The 19,172-nt window shown below is 52.7% G+C and overlaps 5 protein-coding genes across 8 annotated transcripts; 1 reads left to right on the forward strand and 4 right to left on the reverse strand.

Moving 5' to 3' along the window:
• Positions 1-780: 780 nt before the first annotated feature.
• On the reverse strand, positions 781-3,351 carry fam8a1b (family with sequence similarity 8 member A1b). 2 transcript variants are annotated; one of them, XM_053888265.1, is made up of 5 exons: positions 2,964-3,351; positions 2,446-2,566; positions 2,257-2,380; positions 1,692-1,831; positions 781-1,624 (listed from the first exon to the last, which is right to left on the reverse strand). In XM_053888265.1, the coding sequence occupies exons 1-5, from the start codon at positions 3,343-3,345 to the stop codon at positions 1,480-1,482; spliced, it is 912 nt and encodes a 303-aa protein (XP_053744240.1). In that variant the 5' UTR covers positions 3,346-3,351; the 3' UTR covers positions 781-1,479. The 2 variants fall into 2 exon arrangements, with proteins under 2 accessions (XP_053744240.1, XP_053744239.1); XM_053888264.1 differs by having other exon boundaries at positions 783-1,624; positions 2,446-2,569.
• A 640-nt stretch (positions 3,352-3,991) lies between these two features.
• On the reverse strand, positions 3,992-5,074 carry LOC128771775 (fatty acid-binding protein, liver-like). The gene is made up of 4 exons (XM_053887505.1): positions 4,907-5,074; positions 4,668-4,840; positions 4,502-4,603; positions 3,992-4,093 (listed from the first exon to the last, which is right to left on the reverse strand). The coding sequence occupies exons 1-4, from the start codon at positions 4,977-4,979 to the stop codon at positions 4,043-4,045; spliced, it is 399 nt and encodes a 132-aa protein (XP_053743480.1). The 5' UTR covers positions 4,980-5,074; the 3' UTR covers positions 3,992-4,042.
• Positions 5,075-11,472: 6,398 nt separating this feature from the next.
• Positions 11,473-12,881, forward strand: LOC128772165 (hairy/enhancer-of-split related with YRPW motif protein 1-like). 2 transcript variants are annotated; one of them, XM_053888299.1, is made up of 5 exons: positions 11,473-11,610; positions 11,682-11,754; positions 11,817-11,900; positions 11,969-12,053; positions 12,117-12,881. In XM_053888299.1, the coding sequence occupies exons 1-5, from the start codon at positions 11,522-11,524 to the stop codon at positions 12,596-12,598; spliced, it is 813 nt and encodes a 270-aa protein (XP_053744274.1). In that variant the 5' UTR covers positions 11,473-11,521; the 3' UTR covers positions 12,599-12,881. The 2 variants fall into 2 exon arrangements, with proteins under 2 accessions (XP_053744274.1, XP_053744275.1); XM_053888300.1 differs by having other exon boundaries at positions 11,972-12,053.
• A 765-nt stretch (positions 12,882-13,646) lies between these two features.
• On the reverse strand, positions 13,647-16,037 carry stmn2a (stathmin 2a). The gene is made up of 5 exons (XM_053888099.1): positions 15,879-16,037; positions 14,912-15,007; positions 14,682-14,854; positions 14,412-14,603; positions 13,647-14,338 (listed from the first exon to the last, which is right to left on the reverse strand). The coding sequence occupies exons 1-5, from the start codon at positions 15,892-15,894 to the stop codon at positions 14,291-14,293; spliced, it is 525 nt and encodes a 174-aa protein (XP_053744074.1). The 5' UTR covers positions 15,895-16,037; the 3' UTR covers positions 13,647-14,290.
• Positions 16,038-16,165: 128 nt separating this feature from the next.
• upp1 (uridine phosphorylase 1) lies at positions 16,166-18,968 on the reverse strand. Of its 2 annotated transcripts, XM_053888097.1 has the most exons (9): positions 18,846-18,862; positions 18,697-18,774; positions 18,508-18,546; positions 17,544-17,655; positions 17,327-17,485; positions 17,150-17,264; positions 16,862-17,071; positions 16,654-16,800; positions 16,166-16,588 (listed from the first exon to the last, which is right to left on the reverse strand). In XM_053888097.1, exons 2-9 carry the CDS (start codon positions 18,768-18,770, stop codon positions 16,422-16,424), a joined length of 1,023 nt encoding a protein of 340 aa, XP_053744072.1. In that variant the 5' UTR covers positions 18,771-18,774; positions 18,846-18,862; the 3' UTR covers positions 16,166-16,421. The 2 variants fall into 2 exon arrangements, with proteins under 2 accessions (XP_053744072.1, XP_053744073.1); XM_053888098.1 differs by lacking the exons at positions 18,697-18,774; positions 18,846-18,862 and adding an exon at positions 18,931-18,968 and having other exon boundaries at positions 16,167-16,588.
• Positions 18,969-19,172: the final 204 nt, after the last annotated feature.

A 19,172-nucleotide genomic window follows, 5' to 3' on the forward strand; every position in this document is an offset into this window, starting at 1 on the left:
GACTGTTTCCTTTCAGCTGAGCACGTCGTCCACAGCCAGCGTGCGACCATGATCCGCGGGGCAGCCATGTCAACGGCTGGGGATGCAGTACCAGAATTGGACTCAGAGAGGCGCTGTTGCGCATGATGCGCCTCCCTACTGGCATGAAATAGACGCCGATGTTGAGCCTGACGACTTGTCTGATCACGCTTCACGAAGTGTCACGTCATGCAACATTAAAACGGTATCTACAGGTGCAAAGCGGGACGGAAGAGGATTAGGAATCAAGCGTGTTGCATCTGTGTTGATAAATGCAGTTTAAGTTACAGTTAAAGCCAACATCAGGCTTCTGATTTCCACACGTGCATCAAACCATTCCAGGATCCAGTGCTTTTATCTCGATAGGACCTGGTCTTTCGCTCCAAACAAGGTTTCGTACTGATTGTTACGCACATTTAAATATTCAACGTATTCATCACACCCAAACGAGAGGAGTTGAAATGAAGCAGTAATGGCAGTGTCCCCACAGAGCAGCCTCCGCAGTTGTCCTGGCAACTCGACTCGAGTTTGATAGTATTTGGACGTTTGAGAAAGAATGTTTCATTGATGTTCCACGTCAGTGCAGCAGCAGATCTATTTTTAAACAAGTGTCGCTGTTGTGTGTTCTCCCATTCATTCATAATTCAGTGTCACTGTAAAACACAGTACATCGCCAGCACAGCAGTCAGCAGACGTCCACATGCGGGTGACGTGCTTCAGAAGGAAGACAAAACGGTGCTGCTTCTTCCCTGGGAAACACCAGAGGAGTACAGGCAGACAGACTCGCCACTTCGCTTTCCGAACACCTCTCGACTGAAACAGTTAATGACCAACACCCAACACTAGATGGGGCCAAACACTGATGTGCAGTTACACTTCATTCAGCAGCCTGCTCCACCTACCTCCATCATCCTCCACTGGTCACACCTCTCCTCTTCTTGCCCTCCTTCATCGCATCCATGGACCTCAAACCTTCTCGCTCCATGTCCGAACCATCAGCTGTCCCTCTGATATACTGGTTTCTACCTGTGTCCTTCCCAGTCACGCCTCAAGACAGCAGCGTGAGCAGCAGCGTGGGTGTAGCAGACCACATGCACGAAGGTCTGGACGACCGTGGTTGTTCTGTTTAATGTGAATTGCAAAATCTTGTAATACAATAAACATCTGAGTCACATGCTGCCGAGTAGAGAAAGAACACATCGGTGGAGTGGCTTGGAGCGAGCAGTGCAAGCGCTCGGGCCCAGTCTATGAGTCCAAACATCAGGGGACCAGGACACAGTCTTAAATAAAGAGTATTGCTATTAACACTATACTGGCAATGAAGAAAAGCACAGTCCTGAGTCCGAGCTGTTGTGATCATCCCCTCGATCTCGCTGACGCTCTTGACACATGGGAGCTTTGGACCCCATCATACTGTAAGGTCTTCCCAGTCAACAAGCTCCACGTTTGAGGGGAGGAGTGTCATCTGAGGCGGGAGCGCTTGACCACGATGGTGCCCGCCACCATGTCGTACACAGTCCTGTTGTGCTGAAAGAACAGAAGCGTGATGAAGGCCGGGAAGAAGAAGGCGATGGAGAAGTTCTTGTTGAGAGCACGGACCGTCGACCTGAGGGCCACACGCCACTTCAGTGACAGACAGAAGACACAAACTCTGGGAGTGGATTATCACTCACGCTGACAGGGACACGTTAGATGCAGGCACCACCAGAACCCTGTTGGGCTGGACCAGAACTGACGAGTCACATGTGACAACTCTGAGTCCAATGAGGAACTTTCCTGGAGTGGCTCCACCCGCTCCCCAAACACACACGATCTGGAGGGAGACGACAAATCCAGGGAAAATTACAACATTTGTTTGTCATCGGACAAAAACATTTGCATTCTACATTCAACCATTCAAATCAGGCTTCCTGTCATTCGCCAGCACATGGAAACTCAAGCTGAAATTCAGCAAAAGATAACTAACCCTAACCCTAACCCTAACCACAAGACCCACAGCAGCCAGGGTCCACGGCAGCGGGCAGTCGTCTGGTGCCGTCACCTGGGGTCAGCACTTCCCATTCAGCAACAGTTCTCAACATTTCTGCCCATTCTTTGCCCCGCAAAAAACAAGGTCGTGTGCAACGGTGAGCACTGCGTGCGAGGATCATGTCCTTCATGTGGTGCGTTCCCTCTGAAGTCTCTTCTCCAGGCTAGTCCAGCACTTTCTCTGTCACATTTTTGGAAAGTCCCACTTACCTCATAAAAACACACCAATATCCGATAGACCAAAGCAACCAGCATCATTTTTTGCAACTCCTCCATCGACGTGTCCTCATCGATTTCCTCCACAATGAAATGCATGGCGAACTTGGACACGTCCCTGGAGCACAGCAAGAAAGCAGTCAAGAGAACGGCACCGCAGCCGACAGCCCAGGCCACTCGTACTTGATTCCACTCAGGTGCATGATGCTGATTATGATTGTTGCTTTGATGAAAAACAGGATGAAGAAGTCGACCATTTCAGCCAGCAGCCTCTGGAAGGGTGACGGAATGCCGTACTCTCGACCTGCTGGGAGAAGGAAGGGCCCACTGTGAGCAAATATCAACACCTGTCCACAGCTCCGTGGCGCCCTTCTGAGTTCAGCCACACCGCAGTCCCTTCACAGGTGGCCCGAGGGAGCCTCTCGCCAGAGCTGCAGTCCCGGGGGAAGCTGGGCTCACAAGAGAAGGTCTCACCTGATGACAACACGCTCTGTATAACTAGCGCACCGGCAATGACAAGACTTGGTGTTGACCCAGAGGGCGCTCGGGGAGCCTCCCAGGTGCCAGCAGCTGAGCCGGCACCCACGGCTGAGAGAGACCCGGACATGAACACGATTGACACGATTGAAACTCGAATGATGATCTGGATAAACCGATCGGCGTGCGCGGCCGGGGTGAACACCTGACAGAAGCCACCGTACCTGCTCTCCGGCCGGGGCCGTTGTCCTGCGGCTGCTGCTGCTGGGGCTGTGCCGGTGCAACGACAGCCCCGCCCGCAGCCGCACTTGTCCGGCTGGCTGGGGCAGCGACAGTCGGTGGCGGAGCGAACGGAGCACCGAGCCAGTTCTGTGAGCTCAACTCGGCCGCAGCGGGGCTCGGGGGTAGGTACCAGGGGTAGGACCAGGCGGAGGCGGCCAGCCAGCTCTGCCAGGTGACGTAGCCGCTGTAGTACTGCCACATCCAGGCCTGTAGCTTCTCACAGTAGTCCGCCGTGGAGCAGCTCTCCTCACCAACCGAGCCGCCCTGGCTGTTGCTGGCTCGTATCTTCTCGGCTTCCATGTTTGTGTTTTCGTGCTCCGCCATGTTGGAAGAATGCGACGTGTGACGTAGCACGCACGATGGACGAGCCCATCCAAGTCAAAGTTGAGGCTGCTGCAAACAAAACGGACCATCTTTTATTTTATTGAAACATCTAAGAAAACATATGAAGAGATCATACCACGATTATTATTCGACGTTTTTGATACTTCACGGGGGACAATAAGAAAACACCCCCTTCGGTTTACAATGGTACTGGCCCGTGTTCACGCCCCCCTCACAGTGAAGACATAAAAACGGACCACAGCAAGTCTCGCGTGCCGTTATCCGAGAATCGACCAGTTGAGTTATTCGTGTTTCATTCCTTTAGGAGAGGAATTAATTTGAGAAAAAAATAAACTCAAAACCTTCGATTATAGACGTGCAACAATGCAATTCAACTAAAGAGATGTTTTCTTTTCACTCGAACGACACTTGGGTCGATGCAGCAGCAGGTCGTGTCTAATAGATCATTTTGAGAAGTCCTTCATCAGCAGATTCATGCTCCCCATTGATCTCAGCCGAGGTGTCTCCTGCCTGAATTCCACAGCATCCTTGTTTTGGAGGTGAAGAGAACAAGCACTCATGACTCGGACCAGCAGCCAATTGAACCACACGACCATGTCATCAAGTCATGACTCGTACACAATAGTTGATCTGCAACATTTATTTGGCTTCATGTTCTGCCTCAATGGTGGCCAGTTCAAGCCCTTACATAGGTCCTCACCGAGATGACATCACCCATGGTGCAGGTCTGTGGACATCAAACATGAGCATTAGTCACCCAGCCACTCGGCAGCAGCATCTCGAGGCTTGTACAGGTGACGTGAGCACAAACTAGCTACGCCCTGTTCACGAACCCCCCCCAGGAAGAACAGATATTGCGGTGAGAGCTTTAACAGAAAAGTTTTCCCATCAACCCAGCGAGAGTGTGTGTGTGTGTGTGTGTGTGTGTGTGTGTGGCTGAGTCTTAACCGCAGGTGAGTGGCAGGCTCTTTCACACACACCTTCACCTGCATGAGTCATGTCACAACAGTAGGACTGGCAGTGAAGCAACTGCAGCGTGTAGGAACCTGCCACCCTTCCCCAGGAAGCAATCGGTTGGGCCACTTGTTTGAAGTGAACCCAGGAGCCCTGTAAGGACTTGGAGTCCGATACTTGCACAGATCAGTTTGCCGTCTCGGATCTCCCGCGTCAGTGTGCTGGTTTTCCCGTTCCATCTCTGTGTCTGCTGCAGCTTGCCATCACTCAGAGTAACCACAGTCTGGAAGGACAGCAAGGTTAGAGATGTTGGTCCCAAACAAAAGCAGCTGCACCACATGGCTCACCTTGGTGTTGCGGTTATCTGCAGTCACTTCATCAAATTCCTCGTCCAGTTTGAATCGCAGCTCAGTGTTTTTGAAGGTGCTGATGGTTTTCATGCAGATGACCTCGCCGTCCACGCAGAACTCCACCTGAGGCTTCAGCGTGAGGGCCATTTGACGGATGGCAAAGTTGACATCTGCAAGACCACATGGTGTCACTGAGGCCTGAAGCCTACCCGCAGCGCCTCACAAATGTCTCTCACCAATGGCCTTCATGTAGTCATCAAAGTTGTCGCTCTGCACCAGCTTCCATTTCCCAACAAACTGGTCCACCATGGTGCCACGGAGAGGTCCTCGTAGAAGCAGCGCTCAAATGGGAGCCGGGCGCACCTGAGAACCTTCTACTTAAACGACTAGTCCACACACGCTGGACTGGTCCGGACCAATCCCAGAGCCAGGCGGAGGAGGCAGATCACAGGGCGTGTTTTGCAAATCTACATCTCATTTGTTTCAGCAGTGAGAAGACGGTTGGCTTCAGATTGAGGGATTTGTTAAGCAAAATATGGACGACTTGCTTTGCCTTCCTACATTTATTCATGCAGACATCAAGCCATAGATGGAATGATCATTTGAAATCAACGTCATCTGAGTTCTAATTTAACAACACTGTTCTCCACAACTAGTACTTCACAACACAGTGTGACAAAATAGTCTTTCATGGTATGACGTCACTCAAAGCAAATGTAATTACAGCTTACATCCAGCAGATAGCGCTGTTTAAAACTTAGCCGGTGGCACCTTCACGCTCAGATTCAATTGTGAAAAACATTAACCTGACCAATTGAGATGTAACTGAAAATCATAATAGAATAGTTGCAAAACCCTTTGGCCCTCTTACGATTCTAAATATCATTGTCAAAGCTCACTATTTATCTGGTTTTTAGAAGTGATTGGATGGGATTTGGACACATGATGGCCCAGACAGAAATCCATCTGGGACATGTCGTCATCAACACTCCAGCCTCGAGGCCCAGGACGATGCTGTGCAAAGTGAGCTGAGAGCGCCAGCACACGGACTCTTCGGTTCTTCGGTGTGTGTGTGAATGCAGGGCAGCCCTTTCAGCTCCTTTGTGTGGGTGTCTGTCAACAGTGGCCATTGTGGCGGCCTGTGTTTGGTATTGACACAGGGCCTCACTCAGCTTGTTCCCAGGGTCCCAGCGCAGGGCTCATGAATAATGGAGAGAAGAGCTTTCAGGCCAGGAGAGGTTTACAAGTCTGTCTTGTCTTGAACTTCAACTCCACCTTCATATCGACACGTCAACGGGTGAAGCCGCAGTCGCTGCCATCATAATGGTGAAGACACACAGAGCTCATCTCCACTTTCTTCCATAGCAGTCTGCCACACGAGGTCTGGTGTCCCACCAGGCCGGCTGTTTGGGTTGTTTCGAATCCGAACGTCATGTGTTAGGCGACGCAAACAAACTCACGTTACTGATTGTGGGTGGGGAACAATGCCCTGCACGACCAGTAGAGGGAGACACTGAGAGTTTCCCAGGGTGCGCGCGGGTGACCGAGGTGCTCGTGTGCATCGAGTTATTTCATGCTCCCTGCTTTGATCTTCTCTCTCATCCCTTCATCCCACACACTCCTGGTGCCCGGCTCACCGACGGCAGGCCTGTGGGGGAGCCGTGGAGGGGTGAACAGAGGCGCAGCTCGTCCAGTCCGGCGGCTGCAGTAGGCGGAGGGTCGAGCAGGAGCGTCCCCTCTTCTCTTTCATGCTGTCAGATCTCCCCACAGCCGGAATTCTTGCCCTCACGGTGTGGCCCAGTGACCTCGGACAACATGGGAAAGTGCTGCCTTTAGCTGGTGCTTGTATGAAGCTCAGTGAAAATCCTTCACTTTCTGCTTCGCTTGACTCTCTTGTCAAAGCAGCGCGTGATGGCTGTAAAAGTTGTTTACACCCGGGACTCCTGCCCGCAGCCTCCCCACACACGCACACCCACCCACCTGCTGAGCACAGACTAGAAAACCCAGATGCCCCGGCTCAGGGTGAACCCCACTTAATTGGAGGGTCACGTCACTGTATTTGGACATGTGGAACGTGTTAGTGGGCAAGCAGACAGATGACTGCACTTAATATTTCATGATAATATTACCGCTGAAGAAGGTGTTCCCACCACAGCAGTGGTAAAGCTCCTCTCCAGCCCCCACCACGTTGCAGGTTCAGTCGCAGTTTGCTCTGTAGAGCTGCGAGACCTCACCAAGCAGCTCTTCTGGGTTTTTTTTCACCACAAAAGGGGGATTTTTCTAGTGAATGGAACACTTTCTTTTCTTTGGTTGCTGAATGTTCTGTGACCTTTGCGTGACAGTACACGGAGAAGAGGGTCACGGGTGTGATGAAGGAGATCGGAGTGAGCAGCGGATACACATGAGGGTGGAGGAGGACGACCCCTGATGCAGACAGATCAGAGATTTAGTCATCGCTGCATTCTCAGGTCAGGTCACCACCCCACTAGCCCACCTGCCCACTCAGTCCGGGTTGCCAACTAACCTCAGCTGAAGGATGTGGACAGGTCATGAATGAGAGCGGAACAGAAGGTGGGATTCCGATGCAGGTTTGTGTGAGTGAGGGCTTGTGCAGTGCAGAGTAATGGGGCTGGCAGGGCGGAATCATTACTGGCCACCACACAGTTTCCCACCGGTCGGAGCTTGGGAACGCAGCGCCACGCTGCAGCGCAGACAGCTGGCACTGAGAAGCTGCTGGGAAATACAACCGTCGCTGGTGCAGGTCCATCAGCTCGTTCGATTCGCCGTCCACGCCACGTGACTCAGCGCCAGAGTCATGTTTGGCTGCATGACATCGAGGAAACTGTGCATTTTCACACACACGCCCTATTGAGATGCAAACAATGCTCTTCCTGTGGCAACACAATGTGTGGCCTTAAACGTCGTCCCCCCCTCCTTGTGTGGACATCACATGCTGTTGGCTGCTGCGCTTATTTGGGAGCAGTCTTGTGATCTAGAGTGGACCTGCACCAGTTCAGTGGTGAGAGGAAGCAAACCTCATGAACCCTGCTGGACTGGAGACGCTGGCTGGGCGGCTGCCGGGCATGCGGCCACAGATGAAAGCAGCAACAACACCAGGAGGACTGTCACCATGGTTCACAATGTATGGAACATCTACTCCAGTTTAAGTTGCATCAGTCGACGCTGAACATTCTGTCACGAGGGGCTGTTTGTACTGGAACCCCAGGTGTCAGCCACACGCTGATGCTCCCTGCACCTCAGGTCTGCGTGTCACCAGGGCAGTGACATCGCACCAACCATTCAGTCCCATGAAGCACAGCCAGGTTTTAAACCACAGTGAAACAGGAGGCACTGTTTTGTTGCAGTTGACAAGTTACAGGGAAAGCAGATTGCTCTTCAACAAGAATTTTGTGTGGTTTACAAAAAAGCAACAAATACATACAACAGTTTAAACCTGGAGAGGTGTGCCTCGGCAGGTTCAGGAGTCAGAGAAATATTGCTGAAGACTGAAGCGACCTTTCCTTCGTGGCATCTCTGTTAGTGCAGGTGGGCTATGGATTATAACTGTGGTCATTATTATTATTATACATTGCTTATTTAGTTTTCTTATCGTTCTCATTTAGTATTTAAGTTTAAAAATATTATTTGATTTAGTTTGTTGTTTTGTGGTCACGGCATAAATGAGGAGGCAAAATTTGCAATTCCGGGCTACACTGGTGTCAAGTCGAGTGTATTTCCGAAGCGCAGGTCCAGGTAACACGACCAGTCCAAGGAGAGACTTTTGGAGATTCCCTCAAGTAGCGTGCAGCCGACGAGTTATTTGTCCAAAGTGTATTCTTTTGTGTCAAACTTTTCACATACATGTGTATATAACCGTTTGTGTCGTATTTGTGTTGTTTGTGTTGACTTTTCTGTTTAGTTTTCATGGTGAATTTGGAGAATAAGCGTCAAATAAATCAGTTGCTGGAAAACCATTTGTGTCTGCGTTTACAACGAGGGAGTTACATGGATTACTTTCACTATAATTCCCGAGTTGCAATTCTGCCACATCTTGAATGAAAAGCCTCATCGTTGGGCACTACATTGGTGTGGTGGCAGCTGTGATGCTGGAAAAGCCAGTGGGCGCTCAGCACTGCCAGCGTCTCGACATGAGAGGAGAGAGAGACCTGAAAAAGCTGGAGCCAAACAAAGAAAGGAGGAAGTCAACACATCCTCTCTGGTTTTACCTATCACAAGACGCACAGAGAACGGAGGCCAACAAAGGCAGGAAAGCAGAGAATGAGAGCGAGGGGGTCGGTGAGAAGCAACAGTCTCAGGCCCGGCGTGGTCCCGGGTGCTGCTGCAACCAGGGGGGCCGCCAGGAAGCTGTGGACCATAGGATAACATTGTTGTGTGGTGGCAGGCTGCGCGACGCTTCCCACACCCGGACACAGCCTTTACTGGCCACACGGGTGGCATCGCTGGGCCTGGCGTCATTTATCACCGCAGCGCAGAGTGAAAGCCAGCGTCAGCAGTTGCTGAGTGACAGCTAGAAGATGTGGGGACACAGGATGCAGGCACGGCTGCGAGCGGCGCTGCAGAAGACCTAGTAAATCAGTCCTGATGGGACGGTGGGCAGAGGGGGGAGGACGGAGGGGTGTCAGACACACTCCGCCAGCCAGTCAGAGGGACTGTGGACGGGTGGGAGAAGTGCTCACACGGAGATTGAGTTACCACGGAATTAGATCAGGGCTGTGGGAAACAGCACCTCCTGAACACACACACACACACACACACACACACACAGTCACCAGGGGAAACCTGAAGGAAGATGGAGGAAGGCAGCTGGGCACACGCCAGTTTCAAACAAAGTCTGGCCTATACCTCAGAGCTTCCCGGCACTGGATGGAGATTAGCTGCTCCACACAGGAGCCATGCTGTTTGACTGGGTTCTGATCCAGAGACACGTGAACATCAAGAGGACGTTTCGCTCGTCCCACAGCTGAGACACGTGATGGTGGCCGGAGGTGAAATACCCAGGCTTCTGAGAGACAAGAGCCAGTTACGTCTGAAAGAATGGGCCTTGAGACTGAGGTGTGAAGGGAGTGTCCACACATGAAGCCGCCCGTCCCCCGCCACAACACGGACCCTGGCGACAGACCTGCCAGGCTTCCACTGATGACACGACAAGGGATAAAAAGGCTGCTGTTTTCCATGCAAGACACCAAGTCTGGGAAAATGCATGTTTGTAGCATATTACTTCACTGCTCAACAGCCTGTTGGAGGCTTCAGATGATGGAAGCTGAGCTTGTCTAGCTACTCTACCAGTGAGGAAGCAGATCAAATCATGAGACAGCACTTAATTTTGCTATTGATGCAGTCAGTATTTGGGAAGCAGAACTCTGGAGGCCTGGGATGGTGCCATCAGTAAATGGACCTTGATGGAGTTTGGCTGGAGAAATGGATGAAGTCAGTGACAGTTTGAATAATTGTGCTGACAGTAGTGAGGCGGGGGCCGTGGGTTGTGGGACGCTGCCGCAGAAACTCAGTGAGCTCAGGACACCCTCCCTGACACATCACAGCTCCTTTTTGGGAACAATAAAGACGCTCAAATAAAGCTTCTCCAGAAGTGCGGCAGAATGAAGGACATAAATACAATAAATGAATTAGAGCTGACGGCACTTTGCTCACTCATGTCAGTCACTCGCACCAACAGTAAAAAGCAAAAGTGGGCTGGTGTCAGCCAACATTGAGGCAAGTGATTGAGCTCATAACTGAGGCTGATCCTGAAATGGCCGCACAACTGCTGCCTCCTCTGTGAGTGTTCTCTTCTCACTGGCTGCTCCTGTGGATGAACGGCTCCCTGGGAAGTGGTGCCCGCACCCAGCGCTTGACCTGTTTCCAGGGTGAGCCTGGCAACGCTCCCTCGGCTGAGCGGTGCCGTGGTGGACCCACACAGCTGACCACAACGATGAACAACACACTGGAGTCCCAGGCCCAGTGTCCTGCGCCGCAGCACAGAGGAAGGAGGACGCGTCCTGTTGCACGCAGAGTGACAACTCAGCAGGGAAGCTATTCACCGGTTAGAGCCCACACAGACAACCTGAGGACCTCAGGGGACCCAAACCAAACACACAAACTCTGTTGCAGCAGAAACGTCCCCCAAAACACAAGCACTTCTTTAGGAAGAATGTCTCCTCCTCAACTGTACTCATGGCTAAGGAAGAGAAAGCCTCAGTCATGTTGGCATTTCTTCACTGCGAGGTCAGTGGTTGCCTCTTGATACCAGCAGGTCCTTCAATGAGCTTCTCAGCCAATTGACTGTGGTGTGCTCGCGAGCAGCACTGCATCCTTTCACAGCACAGCCAGACCACTACAACCAGCTCCAGCAGCTGTGGTGTCCACTCTAACCGAACAAAGCTCAAGCTCGAGGATACATTTTTGCACCAAGAAATTGGTCATATACTAAGAAAAAAGTAAAGTAAAGGGCTCCACTGCTCAGTGGCATGTTGTCAAAGCAGGAAACACAGTTGTCCCAGTAGTTACATGAGTGGACAAAAACCCACACACAGCTTTGCTAACAAGCTAGCTCCAAACAGAAACCCACTTTCCATCATCTGGGTCAAGCACAACCCTCCTTGGAGTGTTTTAGATGGCGGATGCTTTGAATATCCGCTTTATCCACCAGTTTCTTGTCGAGTTGCAAAGCGTTGCGGAACTTCCAGCATCAAAGCATCAATCAAGTGCAATCCCGGTTTCAATTCGTCGAGGCTGCGTGGAGCCCCGCCCACCGCAGTGTAAATAGCGTGGGAAGCGCGGTGGTGTGGACACAGCGAGCTGCGCGCGCGGAGAGGATCAGCTGAAGGAGCAACATGAAGAGAAGTCGCAACTACAGCTCGTCTGAGAGCGACCTGGACCTGGACAACATCCAAGTTGAGAAGGACAGTGGCGACGAAAACGGGTTAGCTGCAATGCATGACTGGTGTGAATGTGATAGCGCCAGAGTGACGTCATACGCGATGTGCTTTCCAGCCAGCTCGATCCTCATGGCTCCATGTCGCACTCCACAACTCGTCAAGTTCAAGCCAGGAAGCGACGCAGAGGGGTGAGTCGCTGCTTCTGCTGTTTTGTCTCTCGAGAGCGACTAAGCGCTTCCATTTCACATAGATCATCGAGAAAAGAAGACGAGACCGCATCAACCACAGCCTCTCGGAGCTGCGGAGACTGGTGCCGAGTGCTTTCGAGAAACAGGTGCACTTCGGATCGTTTGGTGCTTTGGGCAAAACGCGAGAAACGTGTGTCATGGTCGGGTCTGTCAGCAGGGGGCGGCCAAGCTGGAGAAAGCCGAAATCCTGCAGATGACCGTGGACCACTTGAAGATGCTTCATGCGTCTGGAGGCAAAGGTGTGTGGCAGGATTGGGAAGTGTGTGGTGGTTGGTCAAACTCAAAATACCTCGTCTCTGCAGGGTATTTTGAGGCTCCAGCTCTGGCCCAGGATTACCGCAGTCTGGGCTTCCGGGAGTGTCTGGCAGAGACCGCGCGCTTCCTGAGCCTGGTGGAGGGTCGGGACAGCACAGACCCCCTGCGTCTCCGCCTGGTGTCCCACCTGAGCCACTGTGCTACGCAGAGGGAGGTGCAGACGGGACTGGAGCACTTGGCCTGGGGCTCTGCCTACAGTGCCCCCCTCCTGCTGCGGCGTCCCCAGGGCAGGATACCTGGTGTGCCGTCTTCCACGTCGCCCTCTTCCACGGACACGTCCGGGACGTCTCGGCTCAGTGCCTCTAAGCCGTCGCCCCCGCGGCCCTCCTCCCTCGCCGTGCTGTCGGCCTTCCCCCTGTCCTTTGGTGCCTTCCCTCTTGCCTCCCCGGCGGCCCTCGCCACTGCCAGCCCTTCCTCCACCGCCGCCAAGCCGTACAGACCTTGGGGCACGGAGATCGGGGCTTTCTGAGGACGACAGCTGGACTGGGGCAACAGCTGAGCTGTGCTGAGAGCACAGGTGGAGAAAGTGGACTGGTTTTTCCTCTGAACTATTTCACCCTGTTGACGCAATGCTAACATGCACTGTCCCCAGCTGGAGGACTGGATGTTGTTGAGCACCAGTTAGAGGTCGTCCTTGCTCTGTTGGTTGGCCACAGACGCATGTGGCTCTGTCAGGTCAATGAACGTTGCTGAGAAATGTCTGCGCTATTTTTGGACCAATAAATGGAGTAGAGTGTGTGTGTGAAGAGAGAATCAAGTCAGTGTGTGTGTTGAAAGAATGAGCTTGTGTGTGTGTGCGCTGCCGTGACGACACGCCGCTGCGCCCCGAGGCTCCCTCACTGACAGACAGTCTGCCAGGCGGGTCACTGAATCCAGGAACATTGTTTCCCTGCTGAATACCCAGGAAATCATTAAGAGCCAGAGGAAATCCTGTACAATGTTGGCCTGACCTCTGCAGCTTGGCTTGCTCTGAATTGGAGACAATAGTGTGAACAGGATGAGGACACCAGGGCCTCCCAGGTGCTGAGACCGACGCTCTGCACTGCCTGTCGGACATCTTAATGGAAGCTATCCCGCGGTGGCAAATGAGAGACAGAAATACAGGACAAGAAGCCGCTCATAACCAGAGAAACCCTCAGCACACCAGGCGCCGTCACCGGCGATCACCTAACACGACTTCTGACGGACAGAACGTCATAGTTTACACCGCCATCTAGTGGTGGAACGAACTTTACAAAAGTCCTCTGAAAGTTCCGCGAATTATCTCTGCATTTCACCCGCAATCGTGCCTTAAATCCTGGAGTCCTCGCTGTCTGGATATCTTGACTCGACAGATTTTCAACAACAAATGGATTATGACATGATTATTAGCTTAGTAAATCAAAAATATGGAAAAACATATTCTTTGGTGCTGCTTAGAATGTTAGCGAGTGGCTTGCTGAAAGGTCTTATTCGATCAACAGCACTGACTTGTGCGGATTCAGGACTGACCTTTGACAGGTCACAATCAGGTCACATGACATGTTCTCAGACCCCCAAACCTTTATTCAGCAAAGCTTTCACAGAGAAATATATGAAGAGGGGAAACACAAGCAGCAGAGGACGCGGGCAGGTTTCGATGGTCCTCGGTTCAATTCCCTCTGAGAGCAGACCCAGGCCTAATTTGCTTTTCCGCCGGAAAGTCGGCACAACAGCGCAACCTACCATCCAAGACATGGTAATGCACGGTACTGGTTCAAAATATGATTCCAAACACACCAGTTCAGCTCGTAACCGTGGATTCAATGGGATCCGAGGATCATCTGTGAGCGTGTCCACCTTCTCCCGGGAACCCAGCACAGAGTTCTGAAGCCGAGGCTGCTTTTGGAGCCAATTCTGAAGGATCAGCAGGTGGCCCACGTTTCATTCCGACACCAAAGTCTGGAGAAATTAAATGACAGATAGATAGATAGATAGATAGACAGATTCTTGCATTTCCCATTTCATGGCTGGAGCTCTCCAGAGTGAGATGAAAGTGTGTAATACTGATAGTTTGTGGTGTGTTGTGAGCAGTGGGTCCTCCGGGGTCGGTTCTATCAAGGGACAGAGCGGTGGGATGTCGGGGAGGGTGGTGGATGGATGAATGAGAGTCAGGACTGGTGTGCGTGGCGGTTGCTCCCCGCTACTCCCGCAGCTCTTTGTTCCGCCGCACCACAGCTGCGTGTCTCTCCTGGGCGACAGAGACACAGTTGCGATCCCTGCATATCACACTCCACCTTTCGGGCGGACGACACCCTGCCTACCTTCTCCTGGAGGCGCTCTATCATGGCGGCCAGAAGTGCCTGGCGGTTCTCCTTGTTCTGCTCCATCTTCAGCTGCAGCTTCTCCTCAGCCATCCTGCTGAAGTTGCTGTTTTCCTCCATGGCCTTCAGCAGCACATCCCTCTCGTGCTCCCTCTTTTCCTGCAGGGTACGCAGCACCTGCGACTCCTGGAACTAACGGCAGCCCACAGCAACCATTCACTTTCAAATCCAATGAAAATTCATGTAGACAGGCATCAGCAAGAGCCCAACCTTTCTCCGTTCTTCAGCAGCCTCCAGTTTCTTCTCGATGTCATCAAGTGAGATGTCCCTCTTTGGGGGTGAGGGCAGGCTGTGGGCGACGTCGGACAGTGGGGACAGCGGCTTCAGGATGACCTCGAAGGCCTGGCCCGAGGCGCGCTTGTTTATGGGCTTCACCTCCATGTCTGGTACGTGAAACAGTCTCATCAATGAGCTGCATGACTGGCTGACCAGGGCCCTACCTTCCAAGTCGGGCGCCAGCTTGTTACGTGTCTCCGGGTAGAAGCACGAGCAGATGAGGGAGATGACTGACAGCTCCTTCATCTTCTCCTTGTACGCTGGCAAAACAAGAAAACCTCTTCAGAAGGTGCTTCATTGTGTGTCTGTGGTGCCATTACAAAACACTTAATAGCAGGAGGTCTCCCACAGCTACGACTCTTGACTGTGGACGCCAGAGTGTCAAACTCACGACAGCAAAACTGATGCTTCTGAAGTTCTTATTCATCTCAGTTACCTGGGCATGATTTACATTTCCATCAGTGCTGTGTCACACCAGGAATAAACACAATAATTCTGACGACATCAGGGAAGTCACTTGACCTCACAAAGTGATCAAGTATTCACTGAGCAGATGTTTGGAGACAGATCTGTGATGCAAGCTCCACATGGTGACCCAAACCTGGCTCTCCAGAACCACGTTTGCAGCTCAGCTTGGGTCCCGATGACAAGGTTGCAGGTCATGACGCTCGCCGACTGCAGCGGGCCTGCTGGGGCCAGAGCGTCAGGTCCGCAAAGCTCGGCAGGTTCCCACCGCTGTCGCGGCGAGGACTCTGTCACGGCACTTTCTGAAGCGACGCGGTTTCTGCGCCGCGCCCGCTCCGCATCTTGGGCGGGGCCGTCTGCATTATGCTGCATGCCGGAGCCTGAACCGCAGGTGGGCCGAGATGGAACCCGACTCGGGTGGTTCTTGTTTTAAAGGCGTCCGTAACGTGACTAACGCGCTTCAAGACCACGGCGACGGTGAGGAGGATGAAGGTCTAACGTCTGACGACGACTGTTCAAAAGCGGGTTCCTTTCAAAGTACAAACGACAGACGGATTTCAGTTCAAGAACTGGAACCTTTCTAGCAGCTGCTGCGGCACAACGCTGCATCCTGCTCCTCCTCATCTTCATCACCCACTCGTGGCTGCCCTTCGCGCTTCCACTCACCGCTCGCCGTGTTCATGGCTGCTGCTTCTCCGCGGAAGGTTCGCTTCTCCGTCCAGGTGAGACGTGATGCTGCTAAGGCACTGAGTCAGCGGACAGAGCGGGGCTGGACCGGATGCCAGACAGGAGGGGTGCGCGCACGGGAGCGCGCAAACCGGCCCTCCTCCCGGCCCCGTGACGCGCCACTGTGCGACGGCCCCTGCATCCCTTGGCCAGGGACAAACCCTCGGACCCGGGCTGCTCTGCAGCGGCAGGAGACTCAGAACAAAGTCACTCAAATCATGTGTTGCTTTAATGACGAAAGGTTCATAAACATCAGCTCACATGGACTTTCAACACCTCCAGCAGCACAGAGGCAGGTTTTCTGGTGAAGCTTTAGATCTTCCTCCTCCACGTTGCTGCTGGCAATTAGAGAGAGATGCTCCATTGGTCTCCTTGCTCTGTTTTAGTTTTAAAAGTTTGGCAGATTTGAGCTTCATTCATGGTTCGGTAAGTGGGACACTGGTACACTTTGAGGGCTCTGGGCCTGCTAGCTATCCTGGGCGGTCAGGACGGCGCCACCTCGTCCTGAGCCGCGTTGCTCTTCAGCCGCTTCTTGATGTAGTGACAGATGAGCTGCTGGGGGCGCAGCTGGTAACCTTGCAGGACTTGGTGGGAGCTGGTGACCTGGTCCCCCTTCAGCCGGTCCAGCAAGGTGACACAGACCACAGCGGCTGGATGGAGACAGGCTCACGGTCAGACTGCAAACCAACTGGGAAGCTCCAGATGCCACACTCACCTCTGAGGCCGCTGCGTCTGCACATGGCGGCAAAAACACTAGATTCCATCTCCATGTTGCAGACACCCGCCTCCCGGGCACTGCGCAGGTACTCCTGCTTGTCCTGCTCCGTGAAAGGACAGAAGGCACCGTCCAGCCGGCCTTGACCTGGGGGGGTGGTCATTCGCTGTCAAAAAACCCCAAAAGCACACGAGACGTGTCTGGGCACCTTCGTAGAAGTCGTCGGTGCACAGGGTGTCACCCAGCACCGTGCGGAACTGGCTGAGCTCCTGGCTGCAGTGCAGGAGCTCCTCAGCCAGGTCCAGGTCCAGTGACGAGTCGTAGGTCACTGTCTTCCCCAGGATCACCTGCTGGAACCTGGGCTGGAAGGTGGGGTCCACAGCACGCCGAGTCACAACCACAGTGCCAGGCTCCATCCCTGCTGGTCCAGCAGAGAAACAGAATGTGAAATTAACTGAGCCAGTCTCCGCCTCCTGAGCGGATAATGACACGTCACCTAAGCCTCCAGACGTGCCCAGACGTATGACCGTGACGTCGGTGCAGCCGGCGTGGTGCAGGAGCTTGATGAGCTCATGCAGCAGGACGGACGCGGACGGGGCGCCGATGCCATGCTGCAACACTCCAGGACAGTCAGTCCCAACTGGGCACAGGCGGGAAGGTGCACTGGACTCACGCTGACTGACAGCACCGGGCCAGCTTTGTACATGACATAGCGGTCAGTCCCGGCGCAGATGTTGGGAAACTCCGAGTTCGGCTCTTCTATTCCCAGCTCCGCCGCAATGTACTCAATGAAGGCCTTCATCCGCAGGGTGCTCCCACCAACACACACAAACTGCAGCCAGAACAACAGCGGTGAATTGACTATGATGAGAAATAAACACAACATTTACCTTGATGTCGCCAAACATCTCTGTCAGGTTGTGAGATTTGGAGCCCAGACTCAGGTGGTAGAGGATGTCTTCTTCCAGAGCCTCCAGGTGAGGGTTCTGCAGGCAAACCGCCCTACAGAAGGAGAGCAAGCAGTCAGGGCTTTATCTTCAACTCAGTCCTGATGTCCTCCTTCAGTTGAGGTCACTCTGTCCGGTTCCATCTGTGCAGATCTGCTCTGGGCAGGTCTTTGTTGTTCTGTCTGAGAGCTTCATGAAGGTTCACTGCTGAGTCAGGTGTTGGGCTATTGTTCCCTCACCGCACCAGCAGATGTTTCACCAGCACCTCGGCTCTTCAGTCTTTTGGCAGCCGGAAAGTGTCGGTCCTGCCATCCCGAGACACCCCTGCATTTCTGCTGAGAACCAGGTCAAACGCACCACAAACTCCGCAGCTACATGAGCCAACAGTGAACCACCTACTAGAGCTGAAGTCCTGCATCTGTACTGAGTGCCTGACTTGGATCTCTCACCTATTTACTCTTGTGAAAACAACTCTGTAATTATTGACCCTACAGCAAGTGGGTCATGGCTCAGTGGCGTCTTCATCTGAGGGGGACGCACTTCTTGAAACTTGGAAATGGAGCCAACCGTGCTGTAAACGGTGAGCTCACTCAGACCAGGCTTTTCTCCTGGGAAATAGAAGATGTTGGACTACTGGTCAAAGTTTAGTGTTTAAATGTGTAACTTGGAGCTTCATTTTGACCATTGCATGAAGCATTAAAGGAACAATGCTGACATTGGAGTCTGTCAGCTCTTTCATTTGGCAGGAGACCAGCTGTCCAGACACTTGAAACAGCCTTCTACTTTGCCCTGTAACAACTCCAAACAACCCACAATAAAGCAATTGGAGAGAAACGAAATGGCATCTTTAAACAGTGTTAGTATTTAACTTTGAAAGTCGGTATCGACATTACAGAAGGAGTCTCACCTGCCAGAAGGCGATGCTGAGCTCTGGGTCTTCATTTTCCTAAATGACAAAAAATGAAATCAGTGAACCAAAGATCCTAAAGTAAATGTGAGCTGTCACTTTCTCACTGATCTCCATCTCAGAATCTGAGGCGCAGTGAAAACAATCCTTTCTGACTAAACCGCTCAAGAAAATTAGCAGCTGTTTCACCTCTCTGATAATGAGGAGCGAAATTCCTGATACTGCAACAGCAACAACAACGACTGTTCTGTCGCGCTCCTCATGGTCCTGAGAGAAAATGACAGAACTATGTTGTGACGTCAATACAGCTTTATTATTCACCCTAAGCCCGAACGTACGTTTGCCTAATTCAGGCGCACACATGTCAAGTGAAACACCTGCGCCGCACATGAACGACTTCTCTGGAGACGCGGCTCTTCCTACCTCAGCGAGTGAGCAAGTTCTTCAGCGCCCCTCTGATGGACAGGACAGCGGTCGGAGCGTTTACATCTCTGTGGCGTCACAGGCGCATGTCACGTGACCCGGCCAAAGCGACGCGCGGGAGGAACCCGCTCGCGGTGAAGCCATAAAGCAGCTCCACGCAAGCGGGAATCAAAGTGACGACGCGCAAACCCCATCTGGGTTAGGACAGAACCGGAGGGGGACAAGACTCCAGCAGAGTCCAG

The sequence above is a fragment of the Synchiropus splendidus genome, chromosome 15 (assembly GCF_027744825.2).
Source record: "Synchiropus splendidus isolate RoL2022-P1 chromosome 15, RoL_Sspl_1.0, whole genome shotgun sequence".
NCBI classification, from domain to species: Eukaryota; Metazoa; Chordata; class Actinopteri; order Syngnathiformes; family Callionymidae; genus Synchiropus; species Synchiropus splendidus.

What these genes read in the sequence shown, in the direction of transcription:
- fam8a1b (XM_053888264.1), bottom strand. Translation starts at nt 3,345, where the DNA reads ATGGCGGAGCACGAAAACACAAACATGGAAGCCGAGAAGATACGAGCC. An exon ending in CGGCCCCGGCCGGAGAGCAG is followed by an intron (nt 2,570 to 2,963) that starts GTACGGTGGCTT and finishes TCCTTCTCCCAG; the next exon opens with CAGGTCGAGAGTACGGCATT. An exon ending in TCTAACGTGTCCCTGTCAGC is followed by an intron (nt 1,625 to 1,691) that starts GTGAGTGATAAT and finishes TGTGGCCCTCAG; the next exon opens with GTCGACGGTCCGTGCTCTCA.
- LOC128771775 (XM_053887505.1), bottom strand. Translation starts at nt 4,979, where the DNA reads ATGGTGGACCAGTTTGTTGGGAAATGGAAGCTGGTGCAGAGCGACAAC. An exon ending in TGACTACATGAAGGCCATTG is followed by an intron (nt 4,841 to 4,906) that starts GTGAGAGACATT and finishes GTGGTCTTGCAG; the next exon opens with ATGTCAACTTTGCCATCCGT. An exon ending in GAGACGGCAAACTGATCTGT is followed by an intron (nt 4,094 to 4,501) that starts GCAAGTATCGGA and finishes TGATGTCCACAG; the next exon opens with ACCTGCACCATGGGTGATGT.
- LOC128772165 (XM_053888299.1), top strand. Translation starts at nt 11,522, where the DNA reads ATGAAGAGAAGTCGCAACTACAGCTCGTCTGAGAGCGACCTGGACCTG. An exon ending in GACAGTGGCGACGAAAACGG is followed by an intron (nt 11,611 to 11,681) that starts GTTAGCTGCAAT and finishes TGTGCTTTCCAG; the next exon opens with CCAGCTCGATCCTCATGGCT. An exon ending in CCAGGAAGCGACGCAGAGGG is followed by an intron (nt 11,755 to 11,816) that starts GTGAGTCGCTGC and finishes CATTTCACATAG; the next exon opens with ATCATCGAGAAAAGAAGACG.
- stmn2a (XM_053888099.1), bottom strand. An exon ending in CTGCTGAAGAACGGAGAAAG is followed by an intron (nt 14,604 to 14,681) that starts GTTGGGCTCTTG and finishes GGCTGCCGTTAG; the next exon opens with TTCCAGGAGTCGCAGGTGCT. An exon ending in TAGAGCGCCTCCAGGAGAAG is followed by an intron (nt 14,339 to 14,411) that starts GTAGGCAGGGTG and finishes TCTGTCGCCCAG; the next exon opens with GAGAGACACGCAGCTGTGGT.
- upp1 (XM_053888097.1), bottom strand. Translation starts at nt 18,770, where the DNA reads ATGAGGAGCGCGACAGAACAGTCGTTGTTGTTGCTGTTGCAGTATCAG. An exon ending in TCAGCATCGCCTTCTGGCAG is followed by an intron (nt 17,656 to 18,507) that starts GTGAGACTCCTT and finishes CTCCTTCTGTAG; the next exon opens with GGCGGTTTGCCTGCAGAACC. An exon ending in CAGACGCAGCGGCCTCAGAG is followed by an intron (nt 16,589 to 16,653) that starts GTGAGTGTGGCA and finishes GTCTCCATCCAG; the next exon opens with CCGCTGTGGTCTGTGTCACC.